Genomic DNA, 23,147 nt, shown 5'->3' with positions numbered 1-23,147 from the left:
GATTCTTCCCCATAGTGGATTTGGTAAGTTTCCGTTGATTAAGGTAAGCTCCCCAATGCAGCAGTTTTAATGTGCTGAAGGGAAAGCCACGTGGCTCTCTCTGCTGATTTCCTCTGGTTGTGCGCTGAGGGCTCAAAAGTTCAGAAGGTTTAGGGAATGAATCAGAACAGTGCGCAACAGCAACGCGGCCTGTGAGCTCAAAGCAGCTTCAAAATCCATGCATGATGATACAGATATACATTAGAAATGACCCATCCACTCAGAAGAACTTGATGTCAAAAAATCAACTTCAGAAAGAATATATACATTTGGTGTCCTTAAGATACCACAGTGCCTCATCAATTCCACTAGAGCCTACATTCAGGATGAAAATGGTGATGTGGTAACTCTTGCTCTGCACACTATGTGGGTTTGACCGGCAGCCATTTTGAATTTGAGCACAGCCTGCTACAAGAAGGTTTCACCCACTCCAGCTAATTGAGTGAGTTTTGCTGAAGTTTTGTTGTCTGACTGATAAATGCTGTATATTTTAAGGGGCACTGTGTATTTACAATGATGAGACATTGAGAATCATAATAAATGCTGCTCTAATGTCCAACCAGCATGCCAAACACCCATCTAAAAGACCACTTCACATTTCCATATCATAAAACTCAAAAACAGGGGTGTCATAAAACGGGGAAATGTTTATGATCACTATGTTTCATGTCCAGTTAACATGGTGCCATGCCCCTTGTTTGGGGCAGAACTTAGTTTTCACTCCCGTAGGCTTGAGGCATACCCTCCCCTGTGTATAAAATCTTAAATATCGCTACCTGATTTCTAATGTCAAATATATAGGCCATTTAATACCATTCTTTTTCATTGTACCCAGATGAAAAGAGGCTTGTGTCAGACCACAGACATTTGTACCTGCAGTTACAAGGCCTCACTGCTAGCTGCTGTCTGATATACACCATCATGGTCTTCCCTCCCTTTTATTTGGCTTTGTCAAAATTGGGTATTGTTTGGGTATTTAAAAAAAAATTGATTTCCTTTATCAAATACAAATTAATTCTATAGCACATCAAAATATGGAGAAAGTGAGAAAGTCTGAATAATTTCCAAGGTACCTTCCATTTTTATAACTGGGTTGTTCCAAGACTATTTCTTTGGAGGCAGGGGGTGGGGTGGCCACAGAACACACACCTGAATGACCTCATGACTCCGTTCTATGCTCACTAAAATGACCATCTGTTTAGACGGAAATGCCTTGTTAATTCCTAACACCATAAGACCACATTTGGTAACTTATTTAGTTGTGTTGGCACTAACACAAGCTTTCAAATGATGCCCACCAGATTGCGATTTATAATGGCCCGTTTTTTGGCGGCGTGAACAACAACAGTCTTTGTGTGATGGAGGATAAAGGGTTGTGTTCAAAATTAACTACATGTGCCCTTCCTCAACAGCACAGCTAGGAGAGAAAAAGAAAATCACCCCCTAGTTGAAGACTCTTATTGGAGTCATAAAAGTCCATTTAAATTGCTGTGCCAGGCACGGAGAGGAATGTGGACACTTGAAGGCATCAGGAACTCCTTTCACTCATACCCTGTCATTTTTCAATCCCATGCCACACCTAACCCACACTTTCCAGGACCGTTCAAATCATGTGAATAAATGTATTCAGAGAATCTTCAGCTTCCGTCATCGGCAAATTCGGCAAAAGGAAATAATTTTCCCATAATCTCCAAACGTTTCCATTTCAGTTGCTACCATTTGATTCATAGGCATATTTTTTCTCGGTCTGAATACAGAAGCAAAGGTCATGCCTTAATCATCAGATCCTTCTCCCATGAGTAAATCCCTCTGTCTTATAGTATGGTGCCAAGAAGCATAAATTGAAATATGTCCCTAGTTGATTAGGGGGACTATTCTTTAGAACAAGTCTTGTGGTCCTTGGGTTAGCTAACCAACCCCCACAACTTCAGTTTTTAGTATATAAGCCAGAGCGGGTTGTGGGAACAGTCTCTCTTGTATTTCCTCATCTCTGCGTACATCTTATCTCTTGCAAAATCCCAAATCTCCATTGAAGTGCTATCTTTGGTACGTGTAATTCATTTGTATGCGCTCTTTATCTATTTAATTAATCTGTTACATTAATTTGTCGATTATTTGGAATCATGTATGAAACGGGTCAAAATCCCATTCCACCATGTGATTCTGATGACTGTCTTGCTGCATGACCCTGGTGCACTTCTGTGCACCTGGAAAACCACTCACAGAGCTGTTTTCCAGGTATTCATGCAGCAAAGCCTTGCTAGAAAATCACACTACAGCTATCGTGCTTGACCTCTGATAGGGGGACAAAGCTGTGGAACAATACCTAGGGAAAAATGGGTGGATGTTTTTGGACATCATTGGTTCTGAAGATTTAGTTGAATATTTTAATAAATCCAGAGACACAAATATACACATGGGGAAACTATTATTTCAGAGTGCTTTATATAGGAAATGTACTATAAACTGATCCTAACTTAGAAACATTTCTGTGATTGGTTGATTGTAAAACACAACGTATAGGTTCAGTACATTAGGCCTTTGAGGTTGGGTTAGCCCCAGTAACAGGCAAAATGGTACAATCACTGCTGGGAGAGGACAGAGGAGAGGACAGAGGGGAGAGAGGACAGAAGAGAGGACAGAGGGGAGAGAGGACAGAAGAGAGGACAGAAGAGAGGACAGAAGAGAGGACAGAAGAGAGGACAGAAGAGAGGACAGAGGGGAGAGAGGACAGAAGAGAGGACAGAAGAGAGGACAGAGGGGAGAGAGGACAGAAGAGAGGACAGAGGGGAGAGAGGACAGAAGAGAGGACAGAGGGGAGAGAGGACAGAGGAGAGGACAGAGGGGAGAGAGGACAGAAGAGAGGACAGAGGGGAGAGAGGACAGAAGAGAGGACAGAGGGGAGAGAGGACAGAGGAGAGGACAGAGGGGAGACAGGACAGAGGGGAGAGAGGACAGAGGGGAGAGAGGACAGAGGAGAGGACAGAAGAGAGGACAGAGGGGAGAGAGGACAGAAGAGAGGACAGAGGGGAGAGAGGACAGAAGAGAGGACAGAGGGGAGAGAGGACAGAGGAGAGGACAGAAGAGAGGACAGAAGAGAGGACAGAGGACAGAGAGGACAGAAGAGAGGACAGAAGAGAGGACAGAGGACAGAGAGGACAGAGGGGAGAGAGGACAGAGGGGAGGACAGAGGGGAGGACAGAGGGGAGAGAGGACAGAGGGGAGAGAGGACAGAGGAGAGGACAGAAGAGAGGACAGAGGGGAGAGAGGACAGAGGGGAGAGAGGACAGAGGGGAGGACAGAGGGGAGGACAGAGGGGAGAGAGGACAGAGGGGAGAGAGGACAGAGGAGAGGACAGAAGAGAGGACAGAGGGGAGAGAGGACAGAGGAGAGGACAGAGGGGAGAGAGGACAGAGGGGAGGACAGAGGGGAGAGAGGGAAGGTGCAGCAGGGGGAGGATAGAGACATTAGAGTTCTCATTATTCTGAAAGAGTCCCTCATGGCTCCTTAAAGGGAACTAAAATAAAACACTGTGACATGTTCCATATTTTCCCCTCTCTCCCCCTCTCCTTGTCCTCTCCCAATCACTGTTCCACTCTTTCCCCATTATTCTATTCCCCTTTCTGCCTCTCTCTCCCTAAACACCTCCCCTCTCCTCCTCTCCTCCCCATCACTCACTCCCCCTTCCTCTCCCCTCTGTCCCAGTTACTCCCTCCCACTTTCTCACCCTCCCTCGCCAATACACCCCTCTCCCACTACTCCCAATCGCTCTCTCCCCCTCTCTTCCACATCGCTGCCTCCCCACTCTCCTTCTGTCTTCCCCCTATCACTCTCTCCCTCCCTCCTCCTCCAGATTGTTTTTGATTAAAGCCACAATGGCTGAGTAGAAAACATCCACACACCAACGCTGCTATATTTATCCTACCATCCACCCATTACCATCAGGGAAGGGGACCGGCAGGCAGGCGTACACACTCAAATACTACCCACACACAAATACAATATACACATCCACACACACACACACACAAAAATACAATATACACATACACACACACCCTCACACAGACATGCACATGAATACAATATACACACTCACATACTATACATACACAAATAAAACAATATACACAAAAGTTTGGACACACTTACCCATTCCCTTGGACGGCTCAGTGTGTCCAAACGTTTGACTGGTTTTGTACAAACACACACACACACAAATACAATACACACTCACATAGACACACGCACACAAATAAAATAAACACTCACACACAAAAATACTATACGCACACTCAAATACATACATACACAAATCTAATATACATACAGGACAAATCAACCAGCAGTCGTTTGCCCAAGACATCCACCCGTCCATACTGCCAGACCAAAGCAGCAGGTCTGTGCCAACACGCCCTGCCTGCCGGCTGCTGTCCTCTTGTGCCAGAACCCCCTCCCCACACACACACACAAACACACACAGACAATCCCTGACAAGGCAGCTCTCCAACAGAACAAACTCTCCATGAGAGGACAGTCACATATGCCCACCGCCAATGTTCCTGTCCTAGTTCATCACGCAACAGCAACTTTACTGGTGAGCTGTAGTGGCCCTGATCATTCTCTGGAAAATGGATATGTTCACGTGGGCTTGAGTTGTTAGCCTTTATAGTGTTCAGTATCATATTGGGCCCCTGGCACTGAAGTCAGGCCAGAAATATCTATGGCCTAAAATAATATTTTAATCAAGTCATCTACGGAAATGTTGAGTATTTTAATGACTATTCTTTCCCTTTTCCTCATTATCACGTAGTAGGTGAAAAAGGTAGGGCTAAATCACAAGCAGCAGCTTATTAAATGCATTGTTGAGTTGCAATATTCAAAGGGCTGAAATAGGCCTTAGCCATGAATCTTCAGTGTATCATAAAAATACATATATCAAAAGAATATGAAAATAAAAAATAAAATAAAAAGAATATTGGCATTTTAAACAACGATTTAACATGATTGCCTCCAGGTCATATTTTCCCATTACATTGTGGTCCATTATGTTGTTACATTATTAATTAATGTAACATAATGCATTGTTACATAAGAATTTGCAAAACATGTGATTTTACAAATTTAGCAAAACATATGATGCTATGAATTTAGCAAAACCTACAACATTTTATTAATTTTGTAAAACATATGACATATTGTGAATTTAGCATAACACGTAGTAATAAATTACCAGTAGTAATAAATACAGTAGCACTATGACTGGGAAAGCTGGTGTCATTGTTTAGGCAGACTCACCTATTTCTTCCATGCTGTTCTAGAACAGTGTTCTTCACAAATCTTCCAATGGGGGCCACTTTGTGTCCACCATGGCAATGATGGACACAAGGCCTGTGGGCCTTGCAATGAACAGCACCATTCTAGGGGCTAGAGCCATTAAAGACCAGTTACTTTATATGCTTCAAATTTGTTACCACAATTGCTTTGATCCACTAATCAGTATTTAGAAAAATCTGATACGATTCTTTCCCAATAATAAAATCCAAAGGTCAGATTTGGGTTGGGTGTGTAAATGCAGACAGTGCCTGTTATTTTGGTCATGGGTACGATTTTAAATTTCATCAGCTAATGTCTCAAATAGCCTAACAAGATAGAACATTTTATAAAATGAATGTATAAAAGGCACATTTTTCATACATGAATATCCTAGAAGAAATACTACAAATATGATGACAATCCTTTATTGGCACCAACCAAACCTACATTTACCTACTGTCTATAAACCATTCCTAGAAAAGCATTCCTAAGTGTTTATGCCTACTTAGAATAAATTCATGTGAAAGTGCCTGTGTTTTCTCCTATTAGTTGTTTTCCCTCCCTCTGTATCTCTCTCTCTCTCAAGCTCCCTCTCTTCTTTCCATTTTCTTCCAGTATAAACAACCACTTCAATACCAAACAAAGAGTTCTCATTCCAAACACCAATCTGACACAGAAAGTGACACTGAACATCTGACACCCTCACAAATGTTTACTACTACTGACCGAGATGCACACACACACATCCACACACATACACGCACACACACACACACACACACACAAACACATACATCCACACACACATGCACACACACACACACAAACACTAATCTACACCGAATCAGACTCACAATCCACAACTGTCAGATGTGGGTGAACCTTTGCACTGCAGGATTAGAGAGGCACTCTAAATCCTATACAACTATGTGTGTGTGTGTGTGTGTGAGTGAGAGAGAGAGAGAGAGAGAGAGACAGAGAGAGAGAGACAGAGAGAAAGAAAGAGTGAGGGGGAAGAGAGTCACATTATAAAAGCTTAAAAATCTATGTTTTGAGTTCACGGAGGGCATCTTTTGGCAGACTTTGTGTGAGTGAGAGTAAAACAAAAAGAAAACAGTGAAGAGATTCATTGCGTTGGGTAAGCCACACCTCCCACTCAGATATGTTATAGTTCTTTAACCAGTTCTTTGTGGTGTTACTGTCTAACTGGAAGGTCTAATTCCAGCCAAGTTTCAGCAACCAGGTTTTTGGAAGGAATATCCTGGTACTGGTTAAGTTCATGATGCCATTGACATTAACAAGGACCCAGGACCAGAGAAAGCAAAATAGCCCCAAATAATTGCCATTAACATGTTTTACAGAAGTTATGGGAATCTTCTGTTCAATGGCCAAAAAGCATTATTTCTATGTCATCCATACTGATCCTGGAGCAATTCTGTCTACAGAGGGCAGAAGGGAAACATATGTAGAGCCGCTGGCTGATTGGATGCATATGGGCTGAAAAAAAGGTGAAAGGTTAACATCCTGGCGAATGGGTTCCTTCAAGTGGGTGGTCAGACTGTCCGGTGGGGTAAAATATTCGACGACCTGTTTGTTATCATGCTATTATCAACCAGGGATGGTTTCATTTCTACTAGCGAGCAAAGCCGGTTACAGTAAGGGCATTCTGAACTGAACATTGTGATTAGTTGATTATTGGAGTCTGGTGTGGAGGCTGGGGCAGAAGTGTCTCCTGCCCTGGAGTAGTATCACCCAGTCAGCCAACAATCACTGACGTCTGGGTGGGGCATGGCACGATTTGTTCACCACGGAAACATGTTATTAATTGACTACCCACCAAGCCCCTCAAATAGTTGAATCGGGTCTATTGGTGTAGAGTTAGAAAATGTGCACACCCCCCGGATTGATAAATACGTGGTCTTACCTACCCAGCAGGCCCCTGGCTCATCGTGATATAGTGGCGTTTCATCTGATGGGCTTTGATCTGGTGTCAGTAGACCAGTGTGAATTGGACAAGCCCACACCAGGAGCAGTGAGTCACTGTTGTCAGTGTCTCCTCACAGGTGAGATGGATGGGGTTTCCCTTCAGGGGCGGGGGGCGGGAAAGGGGGGGTACAACCAGGGCACGTTCACAATGACAGCTTGATGTATGGAGGTGGCAACAAGCAATGTACTTCCCATAATTCAGCAGACTATAAATCCTGGGTAAGGATGAAAGAGTGGCACGAAGGAGATTAGTGACCATAGGGGCTAATGAGACTGTATATCAGCACACACAGAAACCCACGGCTGTCACACACACAGATGTATGTAACATTACACACCCAGGTAGGAGGCACAAGACGCACAGTCTCACACACACACACACACACACACACATACACACACACACACACAGACACATACACACACACACACACACACACACACAAACACACACACACACACAGATGTATGTAACATTACACACCAAGACACCCAGGTAGGAGGCACAAGACACACAGTCTCACACACACACACACACACAAACACACACAGATGTATGTAACATTACACACCAAGCCACCCAGATAGGAAGCACAAGACATACAGTCTCACACACACACACACACACAAACACACACAGATGTATGTAACATTACACACCAAGACACCCAGATAGGAAGCACAAGACATACAGTCTCACACACACACACACACACACAAACACACACACAGATGTATGTAACATTACACACCAAGCCACCCAGATAGGAAGCACAAGACATACAGTCTCACACAAACACACACAGATGTATGTAACATTACACACCAAGCCACCCAGATAGGAAGCACAAGACATACAGTCTCACACACACACACACAAAAACATGCACACACACAGACGTATGTAACATTACACACAAAGACCTCAGGGTAGACACAAAACAAACAGCCACACACACACACACATACATACATAATGTTACACACCAAGACACCCAGATAGGCACAAAATGTACAGCAACACACAAACACACAAAGCCGTTTGTAACATTACACAACAAGACACCAAAATAGACACAAAACATACTGCAACACATACACATACAGACACACACAGACACAGACACATATGTGTAACATTACACACCAAGACACCCAGATAGACACAAAACATGGAGCCACACACACAAAATTCCGGAACACACTCACAGTTTAAAAAATCCATAATTCTGAAACACACAAATCAATCCACAGACAGTGGACCAAACAGACAGTTTAACACCAGGACAATAATGGCTCCCTGCGGATGTTACCAAAGCTTACTGTCCTCATTTACATGACACTTTTAGAGGGGCCCTGTGACTACAGTGTGAGATGATGTATCCACAAACCCACACATTTTTGGCAGGTTCCCTCTAAGGACAGAGGGTTAGGATTAGGGTTTTCATCGAGCACAAGGGTAGGGTTAGGTTAAGGACTACAGGGACAGGGTTAGGTCCCCACAAGGATGAAAATAGATGTCTTTATGTTTCTCACACACACACAAAATCCACCTGGTTTATACGTTTCACACACACACACACACACACACACACAAACACACTCCACACTGGAACTCTGTACAACTGTAATGCTGTGGAGGGCAGTAAGTAGTGTAGTTATGTCTGTCTCCACTAGATGTCTCTCTGAAGCAGCGTGTCACCTCGGGCCCAGCTTCTTCGCCCCCCCCCCCCCCCCCCCCCCCCCCCCCCCCCCCCCCCCACCCCCCTCCCAGGCTGCCTCTCAGCGTTGCTGTCACCTAAGAAACTAGGAGTAGGCTCTTCCAGACACTCATTTACATCTTTGACGCTCAGTTTATATAACCTGTGAAAGACGTGGGCTACATCAAATGCGGTGCGCGTTTGATGAGCAACGACAGGTTAATGGTGCGCGTTGTGTCTCAAGTGTGTGTGTTTGCGTGTGTGTGTTTGCGTGTGTGTGATAGTAATAGTAATAGTGTATGCTATATCTATGTTGTGTGCGTGTGGTAGGTCATGGAGTATGTTGTACCTATGTGGTGTGTGTGAGTGATAGGTAATGGTGTGTGTTGTACCTATATATATGTATGTGTGAAACAACGGCAGTATGCAGAAAGAGAGCTCTGTCTCAGTTCCAGTCAATGAGACATTTCCATGAGGTGAATGAATGGCAGAGAGCCAAGCCAGACTGAGATCAATATTAATCATGAGGCGTTGTTGCGTTCAGTGGCAATGACACATCACCGTGCGTTTCTGTTTCAGCCACTACTGAAGTCCGACACGTTGGCCGTACACACAGACTGCTCTCCCTGAAACACTGATATGGCAACACTGCGGCTATGAATGAATAAAAACTATGAAACTAAAGTGCATGACAAAAACACCCAGCAGCAAAATAGGCCGAACCTGAAATTTCATTTTTTATTAATGACAAACTGTTTCTAAAATCATAGCCTTGGTTACAACAATAAGACGTGCGCGCGCGCGTGTGGGTGGGTGGGGGGGTGGGGCGGCTTGCTCTGTTGGGATTGAGACTTCAAAAACAAGTTAGTCTGTGAGAAAAACTTGGCTTCCGCACAAACACAGACATCACCATGAGATCTGCCATCACCGGAGCCCTGCTTATCATTAAACATGACTCATACAGAAGACGCTGGCCAGACGCACTGGCTAAGTAGGCCATAAGGGGATTGGTAATCTCAATGCAGAGACACGGCACAGACACAGAGGGCGGACATTTTGGTGTCGACGGTGTGGTTAATGTAAACCATACATACGTCCCAACACGGACCGCACACACGCCATTCAGGTACAGCTACACGGGGCAGACTGACTTACTGCCAAGGCCTCATCACGGTTAGTGCTTTTGTCGCTGCGGGCCAGCTGACTGGTGGATAATAGTGATCACTACTCTAAAGCACTGTTGGAAGCCCAGGGAAACACGGAGCCAAAAGACCAACAAAGTGACGGTTTGGCAGCTCATCTGAGGGAACAGGGCCAAGGCTACGGAAGGCTGGAAAACTCAACATCAAGTAGTGAGTACTTTAAGGTGTAAAGGCAGGTTTGAAGCTGCACTAATGGTGTTAGCAACACTTTCTGTTAGAGTTTGTATACTACCAGTTGACAATGGAGGTTGTTACACCTTTTAGCTGTCTACGTACCTTAACAAGACAGGGGGAGATTTTGTCAAGTAAGCCCTTTTTCGTCAGATTCAGATTTGCTCACAGTTAACTTTTGAATGTCTCTGACCACACCTAAATGACGCCGGCGCGACGATTGGTCGTCTACGCTGTGGATAAAGCCAGCTTGCGCTAACGCCAGTTACCAGGTCTTACATCTGAATCTGGGCGAGTAGAACTAAGCGGGTGCAAAGGGAGTCCACTAAACCACACAGGTCTTCACAGCAAGAGAACACACTCACCACTTTTTCCTCCTGTTGGTCAGCATCCATGCAGCATATCAGGGAAAAGAAACAGAGTTGGAGGGAAAGATGTCTTGATTCCAATCAAAACGAGGTCACCCACAAGCTTCCAGGCAGCACAGGACTCACTGACTGATTAGGAGCTCAGGTGGGGAAGGTGGGTGGGGGGGGGGGGGGGGGGGGGGGCTGGATCAACAGGTAGATAATCCCCGGTTCAAACATTCCCCATCTCCCCTCTTTCAATCCCGCCCGCCTCTCCATGTGATGGCGCTCGCTAAAGGTAACTAGTTAGAATGCATGGTGTGATTGAGCATGACCGTGTGTGTGTGTGTGTGTGTGTGTGTGTCTGTGTGTGTGTGAATGGTGGTTAAATATCACCCAGTGTGTGGCCAGGCAGTTTTTCCAGCATGGGGTCAGCCCCGCAGTAACTGGAACCAAGGCCTGAATCTCCAGGAGGGGTACCTAGAGACCCCCTGCCCCCTGTCTCTGTCTAACGCCCAATTAACCTTTACCATCCCCTACCTGGGGCACCAACTGCTGGAGCCCACCCCCCAACACACACACACACACACACACACTTTCTCCTTCTCCCTCTCTGTCTCTCTCTGCACAGCCAATCTTGCATCTTTTCTACACCCGGGCACAAACACCATTTGCCCTTCTTAAATCAGCATACTCTCTGTGTAGACGAGTGTGTTCTCCAGACGCCCCCGATGTGCCAACGGGTTGGGTTTGAAAGCGGCACACTGCTAAAGCGTGACCCGTGTCTGCGTGTCTCTTACGTTGTTGGAGCGCAGGGTGACCCTTCCCCCGCACCGGGCACAAAACTTGGTCTGGCAGTAGGAGCATAGGTTGCCACAGCCGTCGGCGAACTTGGTCTTGTGGCAGATGCCGCAGGTAGGCGCGTCGTCCCTGTGCTGGCCCGTGCCGGTCTGCCGACGTGTTTCCTCTCCCACCCGGCGCACCGTCTCCATGTAGCTGGACACCGGTTGCTGGATACCTCTGATGGGAGAAGGGGACAGGAGGAGGTCGACAAAAGTTACACGAGACCACGACAAAGGCGCTCTAAGCATTCATTCTCCCCCGTCAATGAACGTGTTTTTGTTTGACGTCTTTGACCATTACACATAAAAATTATTTGAAAGATGACATTCAACTGTAGGGATATAAAATGCATGCGAATCTGTCGGCACATGTCTTTTAAACACTGCAAGACTGTCACACAGCTGTACCCACCTAAAACTGCTGGAGAACAGTTTCAGGCATCCTAAACTCAATGAGCCACCAAACAGAATTTAACAAAGTATATTTTTAGAATGCCCAAAATACATCTCGTAATACATAAAGTATTAACAGCCATATAAGTCAGCCATAAGGCACAAGGGGGTGTGGTTAACGGTCAATAGACCACAGGCAAGAGGTGTTCTTAGGCACAATGCATCACCGAGTGCCTGGATACAGAGCTTAGCCGTGGTATTTTGGCAATATATCACAAACCCCTGAGATGCTGTAAAACCAGTTCTGTATGGCGTTGGTAAATGTCACTCTAATGATCTATTATTAAATGCATTATAGAATGGTACTAGATTGTACACAGTAACAGCAGGAGGTTACAGGAATCAAATATTATATTTACATAACAAACTAATAGAGCACATATAACTTCCAAAATATTGTATCATCCAAATAGAGGTAAAGATTGAGATCCATCCTCTTTACTTACAGACAGAGTGTCATTGGCGAAGCCTCCTCCCCGATCTAAGAACTACAATTCCCATGATGACAGATCAAAAACCAACTTAGAATATCCAGAATCTTCACTGTACTCCTGGTTTCTTTCAAAAACAAGTTAATTTATCATACCCTTAAAAAATACATCCTCCTCCTTCCAGTGGCCCATGCCACCCACAAGGATATCCCTGTATCCCTGTAAACACACAACACAGCACCTGCCAACCAGTGCCCCCGGCCTCGTCTCCGGTGCTTATTGGCTCTAAAGGTCAGACAGGGGTCACCTGCTGCGAACTCTCCTCAGGGTTCATAACCTCAATTATATGACTCTCACCGAGTCAGTCTGACTGACAGGGGCTTTTCCAATAAATCTTCAATACCCAGTTGAATCATTTAAAATGGATCCTTCCTTACTACCGTCTGAGGTAACCCCTGCAGCCACCGTGAGGCGGGGGGCCCCAACAGGGCCCCGCCCTGCATGGCAAAAAATAAGCAAGGCCTATATAAAAAATAAAAAAGCAAAAAACTTTGAGGGCAAGAAATCTCTGCTCATTCCTCTATCGAGCAGTCTGAGTTTCGACTGCCAGGTAAAGGAAGCCTGTGAAGTAGGCTACATACTGTAACAGATCATCCTCCCCCTTCCAGTCGAAAAAGGGGCTAAATAGTTTCAAAATCCCTGAATCTGGCAATGATGGCCTTTGCGTATCTTACGTGTGTTAAGCCAATATGGCACTTTTAAAATGGTTAATCATTATGTCTTTTTTTTATTATGGTAGATGTGAGTGAAACAAATATACAAGCGGTGTTCAAAAGTGCAGCAATAGTGTTGTCTGAACAAGCTCGAGTAAAACACCCCATTACATTCTTATTTACACCAAAAAGAGAGGATCAGCTATCACCAGCACCTCAATAGACAAAACACTGATGCCGCCAGTGGCTAGCAGCATCACGTCTTCACCAGTAACCAGCCTTCCCCACACGACATCAGTGTTCAATTTTGGTTGACCAAAACGAGACAAGACGAAATAATCTTTGTAACAATAGTGAAATATAACTACCATATTTGGATAACAGGATTTTGGAAAGAGAGGTTCTCAGTGTTTTTTTTTTTATGATGCACATTCATTTGTCATCAAAAAACTTCTGAAAGTGCATCATCCCAATACGCAAAGTCAAAGACCGTGGTGTGGTGCCTGGAGACATGGGTATACCCTAATTTGTTAACTATCAAAACATTTTTGAATCTTCTGTTCACCCTCGTTCTTACATTTCAAACTGATATTTCCATCCATCAGTTAAACAGCACAAACAATAGCACGTGTGCAATACGTGTTTTCTATTTACATTTTGGAAATCTCTCTTCCATAATGTACACAACGCTGCGCTTAAAATTTCAATCAACATTAATAGTAGGCAATATCAACAATGTAAGGGAAATATTATGATATGTTCCATTAGCCTTAGTTGTTATGGTGATATGTTTAGGGTACTATAGGGTAATGAGGGAATAACTGTGATTGGACTAAAATGTGACCAAAACATAAGGGCATTTTGTTGACTAAAATGGCTCACTGTTTTCATAATTTTGACAATAACTAGACAAAATAATTACTCAAATAATGTAATACATGTGACTAAGACTGAAAGATATTTTAGTTAAAATGACTTCAACTAGACTAAATAAAGAAAGGGTGCCAAAATTTACGCTGCGTGACATCACTGCCTGGGTCTAGCAGTAGCCTAATTGTAGCCTTTCTTCTCCTAATCTCCTAAACAGTCCACCAAGGACAGCACAGAGCTATATAGCACTGTCCTTGGTGTTGAACAATGATCAATAGGCTGTATAGCGCTGTCCTTGGTGTTGAACAATGATCAATAGGCTATATAGCACTGTCCTTGGTGTTGAGCAATGATCAATAGGCTATATAGCACTGTCCTTGGTGTTGAGCAATGACCAATAGGCTGTATAGCGCTGTCCTTGGTGTTGAGCAATGATCAATAGGCTATATAGCGCTGTCCTTGGTGTTGAACAATGATCAATAGGCCATATAGCGATGTCCTTGGTGTTGAACAATGATCAATAGGCCATATTGCGCTGTCTGTTGTGCTGATGCGATTTTGCTTTTGTGGTTTACATTTTTCCCCTCTATTTTCCATTACTGAATATGCATAGTTAAAGGAAGACAGCCATCAGTCTACTGACGTAGGGGGCAGTGGTATAAGATAATAGACAGAGACATATTTTGAGGGGGTTTGGGGGAGGGGCCTCGGGGAGGCCACTGCGAAGTTTGGGCCGTCCGTGCCACCGCTCAAACACAGCTGAACAGGAGAGCAGGGGTTGATAATCTTTCACTGATGAATCAATGGAAGTAAGATGAAGGAAGGAAGCGATACTCAACACTGAGCCACAGTCGAATTAATTCTAGCAAACCGATATACTGAGGTGGGGAAACTTTTTACTTAGATCGCTTTTTGATTGTGTAACACCAGTGTAGTGGAATGTTCCTGACGGGTGAATGGAAAACATCTCTGTGCGTGAACAGATAGAGGAAGAGAAATAGAGAGAGATGTATTTATGAGGAGATCTGAGAGAGTCCTCAGCTTTCAAGATTCAGGAGAGACTGTCAGACAGCCAGGAGCTCATTAACAAAAAGGTAGAAAACACTGAGATTAATCAATGAAGTCAACCAAAGGAAGCCCAAGATTTACTTTCCCCAGCACAAACACATCCATAAAGACAGTTCCCTTTAAAAGTCACGCCGCTCAGTACTTCCTCTCTTTTAAGAAATAAAAATAAACCCTTTGTGAAATGCAAATGTGTCCAAGTTTGTTTTTACTTTAACAATTGGGCCAACAATTTACCAAAACAACATTAGCATACAGCATCAGATATACAGTAATAATTCAAGCATACAGCACTAACAAGCTCCAACACATCCTTCTCTGCAACGTATGCACACCAAGAAAAAATAGCTTGCATTATAAACATGCTGGAATTTGAGGATTCAGATGGGTTTCGGGGATGAGGGCTGATCAAGTTTGGGGAAGATCTAGCTATCAACCTGGACAATAATTGTTTCACTGTATTCTTACAGTCCTGTACAGTGAACCTCTGGATGGCTGACGTGACTGAAAGACTTTAAAATGCGGACGTATCTCAGCCACGGTCCCCGATTTTGCCTAACAAGGACAAACGTCAACAGACGGACTGACACACACACACAAACACACACAAACAAACATACGTATATGAATTCCATTATGAATCAGTCCTTTTCAGCATAGCCCTGGTACCCATATACAATACAGGCGGTATATTATCCAGCACAGACTCATATAAACACACACACAGACTGATATAAAATCACACAAAGACTCATATAAACTCACACAGACTCAAATGTGTGACATTCATGTGATAAGAGTTGTGTTGCTCAATGGCTTATGTTAAACTCTCTTAAATCTATTGCTGGTTCAGAAACATCTCATAACACATAAATGGTCAATATTTTGATAGCTGTAAACAGCTTGGTGAAAAGTCATACAACCAAGCCAGTCACAAGGGCAATGTGAAACTAATGTTCATTCCCATCAAATTGTTTCTGATCTATAGAAAGAGCCATGGGGCCACAGGCTGTGGTTCCATTTCTGAATGGGGGGTGCATTACTCACGGAATACCTTCACTCAAAACCAAAGGATGGATTAACTAGTCCTGGCAACATTACAGTGGAGTCTGGGTAATGGAATGTCATATCTGGTTATAGAGGAATGCACAGGGTTGGGTAGGTTACTTTTTAAATGTAATCCGTTACAGTTACAAGTTACCTGTCCACATCTGTAATCAGTAACGTAACCTTTTGATTACTCCAAGTCAGTAACGTAATCTGATTACTTTCATATTAAGAGGCATTGGAAAAACAATAGCCTATAGCCAACTGAACAACTTTTGCAGGATCAATCAATGTTAGAGTTTACATAGCTGGCCTAAAACGTAATTCGCATTTTACCTTATGGGTTGTGTAGGCTACAGTGTCTTTGGAAATGGGTTTCTAAACCATTGCTTTTTACTTCAGTATGATTGGGCTACATCTCTACATTACATGCTAAAGGTCTGTCAGATATTCAGTCATTCCAATTAATCCAATAAACCTTGATCTTCCAGAATCTGACTTTTTATCTGAATATACCCAGAATCTAATGATGCTTAAGCCTGTTCTGTTATTAGTGTTTAATTCATGTTTTTAATTGCTTCAAAATATTATTGAAAAATAAATGGCAATTACTCGAAGGGTATTGACATTGTTATATCTATAGCTTTTCGCGCATAAACTAAATCGGCAGTAGTCTGATGATTTGCTCAACATTGTCAAAATGTTGCAGAAACCCCCAGCACGCGAATGCACGTTTGCAATCGTGAACAGTAAGATTTACCCGCCTGAACGTAACCTCAGATTATTATGGCCACCAGTGATGGATTTTCAAAACGCAAATGAAATAAATAAACTGTGATTATAAACCTGTACTCTTAGCCTAAAGTAAATGACGTCAGCAGCCAATGATAACCAATAAAGGCTATTTTCAGAGATGCAAAGCAAGCAGAATCACATAGCCTACCTGTATGGACGGAGTGGATGTGGCCGCGTCAAAATGCAAATAATCATCCTTTGGCAGAGTGCTTCCCAACACATCTTTTCTCCTCAAATGTCTAAATTCCATATAATGTTTTATCTTAAAGGCAGCACCATATTACAGCTTTCTAACAAATAGTTGCCTAATCTATTAAACAATTCCTGTAAAAGATATTCGGTTCAACTCGTCCTGGCTGTGTTTTTGGTGCTTTTAACAAATAAACCTTGAAATCTGAAAAAGAAATAACACCAGGTAGGCCAATCGCTTATCATTGTTCTGAGAATTATGGGTAGAGTAGATAACTAAACCAAATGTTATATGACTCTGCTAATATTATCAAAGATATACTGTTTTAAAACCAGCCATCCAACCAACCAAAACCGAAGAAATTTAAATTAGTTCTTCCTCCGTCACAAAACTGGTTATGCGCATCCACCTTTACGCGCATGATGATGACAACCGAGGCACGGAATTCATACTTTGGTTCAAATAACTATGTTTTATAACATTAAATAATTAACTGAAACATACGTGTCATAATAATTTTGTGCACCTATTCTTTTTCAATTGAAGTAATCCAAAAGTAATCCTAAATGTTTTCAAAAGTATCAGTAATCCAATTACAATATTTTTGTTGGTAACATAACAGGTTATTGTTTTTTTGTAACCCGGTACTCCCCAACTCTGGGTATTCAGTTACATATTGTCATTGAGGGGAACTGTGAGCATATTTTAAAAAATTTGGCTCTGGACCTTGCTCCCTTGTCTCTCCTTATTACCAATCTCAACAAAAAGATTCATTCATCAGAGGCTTGGATTCTAAGCAACTTTGAGTCAATGCGTCTGGTGGCCACTAAACTGCCTTCTATATTACTGGACCAAGCGAAGTTGGGGTGTAACAGAATACATGATTCAGAAGAACTGTCCCTGGATTCAAGTAGTCAGATTATCTTATTAAGTTGATTAAACAGTGACATTACTGATATGTTTGGACAAGTAACTGGGAACTAGAAAGGAATTCCAAACCCAGCCCTGGCTGCCAGCTGTGTGTGGTAGGTTAAGGGGGTGGTTGTGAGAGTCTATGTAAGCAGAATGGTTCCCTTGGTCAGGAGGATGTTTCATCTTTTGTGTGGTTGGCGAGCTATTAGAAGAAAAGAGCAGGGACCTTAATAGCCCATGTCCAGAGAGACTTTAATAGTTTGTAAATATAGTGAGAGTAATAGCATACCCACCAGGTATGAAAATGTATGCACTCACTGTTGTAAGTCACTTTGGATTAGAGCGTCTGGCAAATGACTTCAATGTTAATGTATCTGAAATTGATTAGAAACCTCAACAGAGACACTTATAGATGGTTTAAAGGTGAACAGGATTTGTTTCACCAGTGACACAAAATGATGGTACCAATGTTAGCATTTTTCACAAGAGAGATAGACTACCCGACAATATTTATAAACCATGTCTATTATGATCTTAAAAGTTCATACATTCCTGGTTTCGTGTCGTTACATGTTTGCTTGACAACGTACCTACAGTAGCTTGCCAAAAACAAGCAGACAAAATACTATGGAAATTACTACATACACTCACCTAAAGGATTATTAGGAACACCTGTTCAATTTCTCATTAATGCAATGATCTAATCAACCAATCACATGGCAGTTGCTTCAATGCATTTAGGGGTGTGGTCCTGGTCAAGACAATCTCCTGAACTCCAAACTGAATGTCAGAATGGGAAAAAAGTTGATTTAAGCAATTTTGAGCGTGGCATGGTTGTTGGTGCCAGACGGGCCGGTCTGACTATTTCACAATCTGCTCAGTTACTGGGATTTTCATGCACAACCGTTTCTAGAGTTTACAAAGAATGGTGTGAAAAGGGAAAAACATCCAGTATGCGGCAGTCCTGTGGGCGAAAATGCCTTGTTGATGCTAGAGGTCAGAGGAGAATGGGCCGACTGATTCAAGCTGATAGAAGAGCAACTTTGACTGAAATAACCACTCGTTACAACAGAGGTATGCAGCAAAGCATTTGTGAAGCCACAACACGCACAACCTTGAGGCGGATGGGCTACAACAGCAGGGCCCCACCGGGTACCACTCATCTCCACTACAAATAGGAAAAAGAGGCTACAATTTGTACGAGCTCACCAAAATTGGACAGTTGAAGACTGGAAGAATGTTGCCTGGTCTGATGAGTCTCGATTTCTGTTGAGACATTCAGATGGTAGAGTCAGAATTTGGCGTAAACAGAATGAGAACATGGATCCATCATGCCTTGTTACCACTCTGCAGGCTGGTGGTGGTGGTGTAATGGTGTGGGGGATGTTTTCTTGGCACACTTTAGGCCCCTTAGTGCCAATTGGGCATCGTTTAAATGCCACGGCCTACCTGAGCATTGTTTCTGACCATGTCCATCCCTTTATGACCACCATGTACCCATCCTCTGATGGCTACTTCCAGCAGGATAATGCAGCATGTCACAAAGCTTGAATAATTTCAAATTGGTTTCTTGAACATGACAATGAGTTCACTGTACTGAAATGTCCCCCACAGTCACAAGATCTCAACCCAATAGAGCATCTTTGGGATGTGGCGGAACGGGAGCATCGTGCCCTGGATGTGCATCCCACAAATCTCCATCAACTGCAAGATGCTATCCTATCAATATGGGCCAACATTTCTAAAGAATGCTTTCAGCACCTTGTTGAATCAATACCACATAGAATTAAGGCAGTTCTGAAGGCGAAAGGGGGTCAAACACAGTATTAGTATGGTGTTCCTAATAATCATTTAGGTGAGTGTAAGTTGTCTTAGGAGAAAACTGTAATAATGTATGGTGACACACTGCTGTGTAATATTGGCACTTTCAGAAAGCTACCAAGCTAAGTAAACAACACCCCTTTGTAAACAAGGGTTGTGCAACATCGGTTCCCAGGCTGTAACTATTATTGAAATTAGGAAAGAGAATGATCCTTTAAATGTTTTCTTTTTGTGATGACACGATCAGCCCATCTGAATCCTTGGACCAAGGCTACTTTCGAACTTCATCAATGTATGAACAAGTCATTCATCCTATTACGTCCTAATTTAAACCAAATAGCATCCAGTTTAATAAAACCATATTTGAATGAGCACGTCCTTTAACATCTCTACTTCATAACTAATCCTGGGCAATAGTTGTCAAGCTTCCAGCCATACACAACATTAATGTGGTTTCTGTGAAAGGCATAACACATTTGTCAAAGACTCCAGGCACCTGACCCATGGACTGTTCTGTTTGCTTCCGTCAGGCAGGTGTTACCGGACATATACCCAGGCACGGCACTACATCGGGGCTAGGGGGGGCTATAGCCACGCATTACAGTAACCCAGAGGGTACATGATGACTCGGCCTGTGTTCTAAAGAATATAATCAAGAAGGGCTGGGTTTGGGCTTGCCGGATGTGTTACTGGTGCACTGTCTCTAATTCCCCTCTGTGTCAGCTGCCATGACAGGTGTGGTGCTGAGGTTTCTATTAATGACAGTTATTAACAAGTTCCAGCTTGCTTCTAACAGAAACAATTCTGAGCATTAATTTACAGTTGTTTTTTTATATTTTTTTGAGCAGAGCAGTTATTCGAAATATTATGTTTTCCCCACAAATCATTTAGTTTCAGCTCCAATAATGATCATCAATGAAAGGTAGAAACAGGTCTAGGAGAGGAATGAGTGAGCACTCTAACATTTTCTGGACCATTTTAAAAAGAGTAAATAATGCGGAATATTTTATAAAAAATGACAGATAATGTGTTGTTATTAAACCCTATTCTTGTAGTCTTCATTGTCAAAATTAAAAAATATATATAAATTGGAAATAGACTATTCCTGGTTGCAAGAGTTTGTTTGGGACAGTGGTGACTGCAACAAAGATGCAGCATCTGTCAGACAGACCAATATATACAGGTTATGGATGTTATGGTATATTTAACCCAAATCAACAGTTGTTGGTTATATTCTACTCCTTCTTCCCTTCCTCACTTATTTAAAGCTATGTTCCCTCTCTCTCCACACTTCTCCCGTCTCTGCCATGTAAACAGAACAGTATATTATACAGAAAAGTCATTTTTGTGTGGATTCTTTCATTTTATTTATAGGGCTTTTTTAGGGTTTGGCCTCAATGTATTCATGTGATGTTGGACCGGGCCTGGGCTCCCGGTAATAGGTCTTGAGTCGGGCAGGGCACACATTTTTTGTAACACACATATAAACCCTCACTCAGTCAGTCTGTCATTACGGACGCCATTCACACAGTACACACAAACGCACACACACACACACACACTCATACCACCTCTGCAATAATGATTTTATTGATGAGATGTAATATTACCATTACGCAGCTAATCACTGATTGCTACCATTACCATTACCATCCATCCTGCTGTCAATCCTTTCACCTTATATATACACTTCATACTAATATTACAGTATATGACCATTAATATGGGGGGTCATGCTTTCATTAGTGAAGACTCTCAATTGGCTGGGTTAAAAACATACTGCTTTGTTTGGATCATTCTCACACTCATCTACTGAAACATTTTACAATGTAGTTTTCAATTAAAGGGTATATTTAAAAAGGACAAATATGTTGAAGTGTCCTCTTTCCAACATGCATTTTGTTAACACAGATTTCCCAGGTCCATCTATACTAAATAAATAACTATAATAATATATTTAAAATAAAATCACAATAATTGGAATGATCTTGTTAAGGGAAAAGGACAACACACACACACAAACACACACACATCTACACTTGCTTAATGGATCTCTATTTTAGTTTTTTATGTTTTTCTTTTAAGTAAATCATTTGGTATAAAATTTTTTGAAAGAGTATGCAATATGTTAACATTGCAGATTAACATGATGGTATGACATTAGAAAATGGAGAATAAAAGCTTTGTTCATTAAGGATAACACTTAAGTGAACACCAGAAGACGAATGCACTGCTCAACTGAATTTTATATCCAGTTAGACTCGGCCATTGCAGAATATTCCACTTCTTTCCCTTAAAAAACTCCTGGGTTGCTTTCGCAGAATGTTTTGGGTCATTGTCCATTTGTAAAGTGAATTGCCATCCAATCAACTTCGCTGAATATGGCTGAATCTGAGCAGACAATATATCCCTATACACTTCAGAATTCATCCATCTGCTTCTGTCACATCATCAATAAATATTAGTGACCCAGTGCCATGCCATCCCACTGCCTCCACCGTGTTTTACACATGATATGGTATGCTTTGGATCATGAGCCATTCCAAGCCTTCTCCATACTTTTTTCTTCCCATCATTCTGGTACAGGTTGATCTTAGTTTCATATGTCCAAAGAATGCTATTCCAGAACTGGGCTGGCTTTTTTAGATGTTTTTTGGCAAAGTGTAATCTGGCCTTTCCATTCTTGAGGCTTATGAATGGTTTGCTCCTTGTGGTGAACCCTCTGTATTTGCTCTTATGAAGTCTCCTCTTTATGGTACACTTGGATAATGATATGCCTACCTCCAGGAGAGTGTTCTTCACTTGGCTGGATGTTGTGAAGGGGTTTTTCTTTACCATGGAAAGAATCCTACGATCATCCACCACTGTTGTCATCCATGGACATCCAGGCCTTTTTGTGTTGCAGAGCTCACCAGTGTGTTCTTTTTTCTCCAAATGTACCAAACTGTTGGTTTGGCCACTCCATGTTCCTGCTATCTCTCTGATGGAATTATTTTTTGTATGGATTTTTTTTATCACTTCCATTGAGAGCTTCTTTGACCACTTGTTGTGGGTTCACAGCAACAGCTTCCAAATACGAATGCCACACCTGGAATCAATAATAAAGGAATAGCCCACAACTGTCAATGAAACAGCTTTCGGTTCAATTTTCCAATTCATTTTGGTCCCGTGAAAAAGAGGGGGCTACATACTAAATAGCTATAATTCCTAAACCCTTCCTCCAGTTTGGATGTGAATTCCCTCAAAT

At 42.6% G+C, this 23,147-nt stretch overlaps 1 protein-coding gene across 16 annotated transcripts in view; it reads right to left on the bottom strand.

Moving 5' to 3' along the window:
• The window catches only part of LOC105010640 (regulating synaptic membrane exocytosis protein 3), a 59,718-nt gene that overhangs the window by 25,763 nt on the left and 10,808 nt on the right, over positions 1-23,147 (bottom strand). For 15 of the 16 annotated variants that reach the window (XM_034292648.1, XM_034292649.1, XM_034292653.1 and 12 more), the window contains 2 exons: positions 11,562-11,781; positions 10,780-10,791 (listed from right to left, as the gene is read on the bottom strand). In XM_034292648.1, coding sequence (XP_034148539.1) covers positions 10,780-10,791; positions 11,562-11,781 — 232 coding nt within the window. The remainder of the gene's footprint in view (positions 1-10,779; positions 10,792-11,561; positions 11,782-23,147) is intronic. The other variant, XM_034292652.1, reaches the window with a different exon arrangement.

Source organism: Esox lucius, chromosome 6 (genome assembly GCF_011004845.1).
Source record: "Esox lucius isolate fEsoLuc1 chromosome 6, fEsoLuc1.pri, whole genome shotgun sequence".
Lineage (NCBI taxonomy): Eukaryota > Metazoa > Chordata > Actinopteri > Esociformes > Esocidae > Esox > Esox lucius.
Note: the sequence above shows the minus strand (reverse complement) of the source record. Positions and strands in the feature narration are given on the sequence as shown.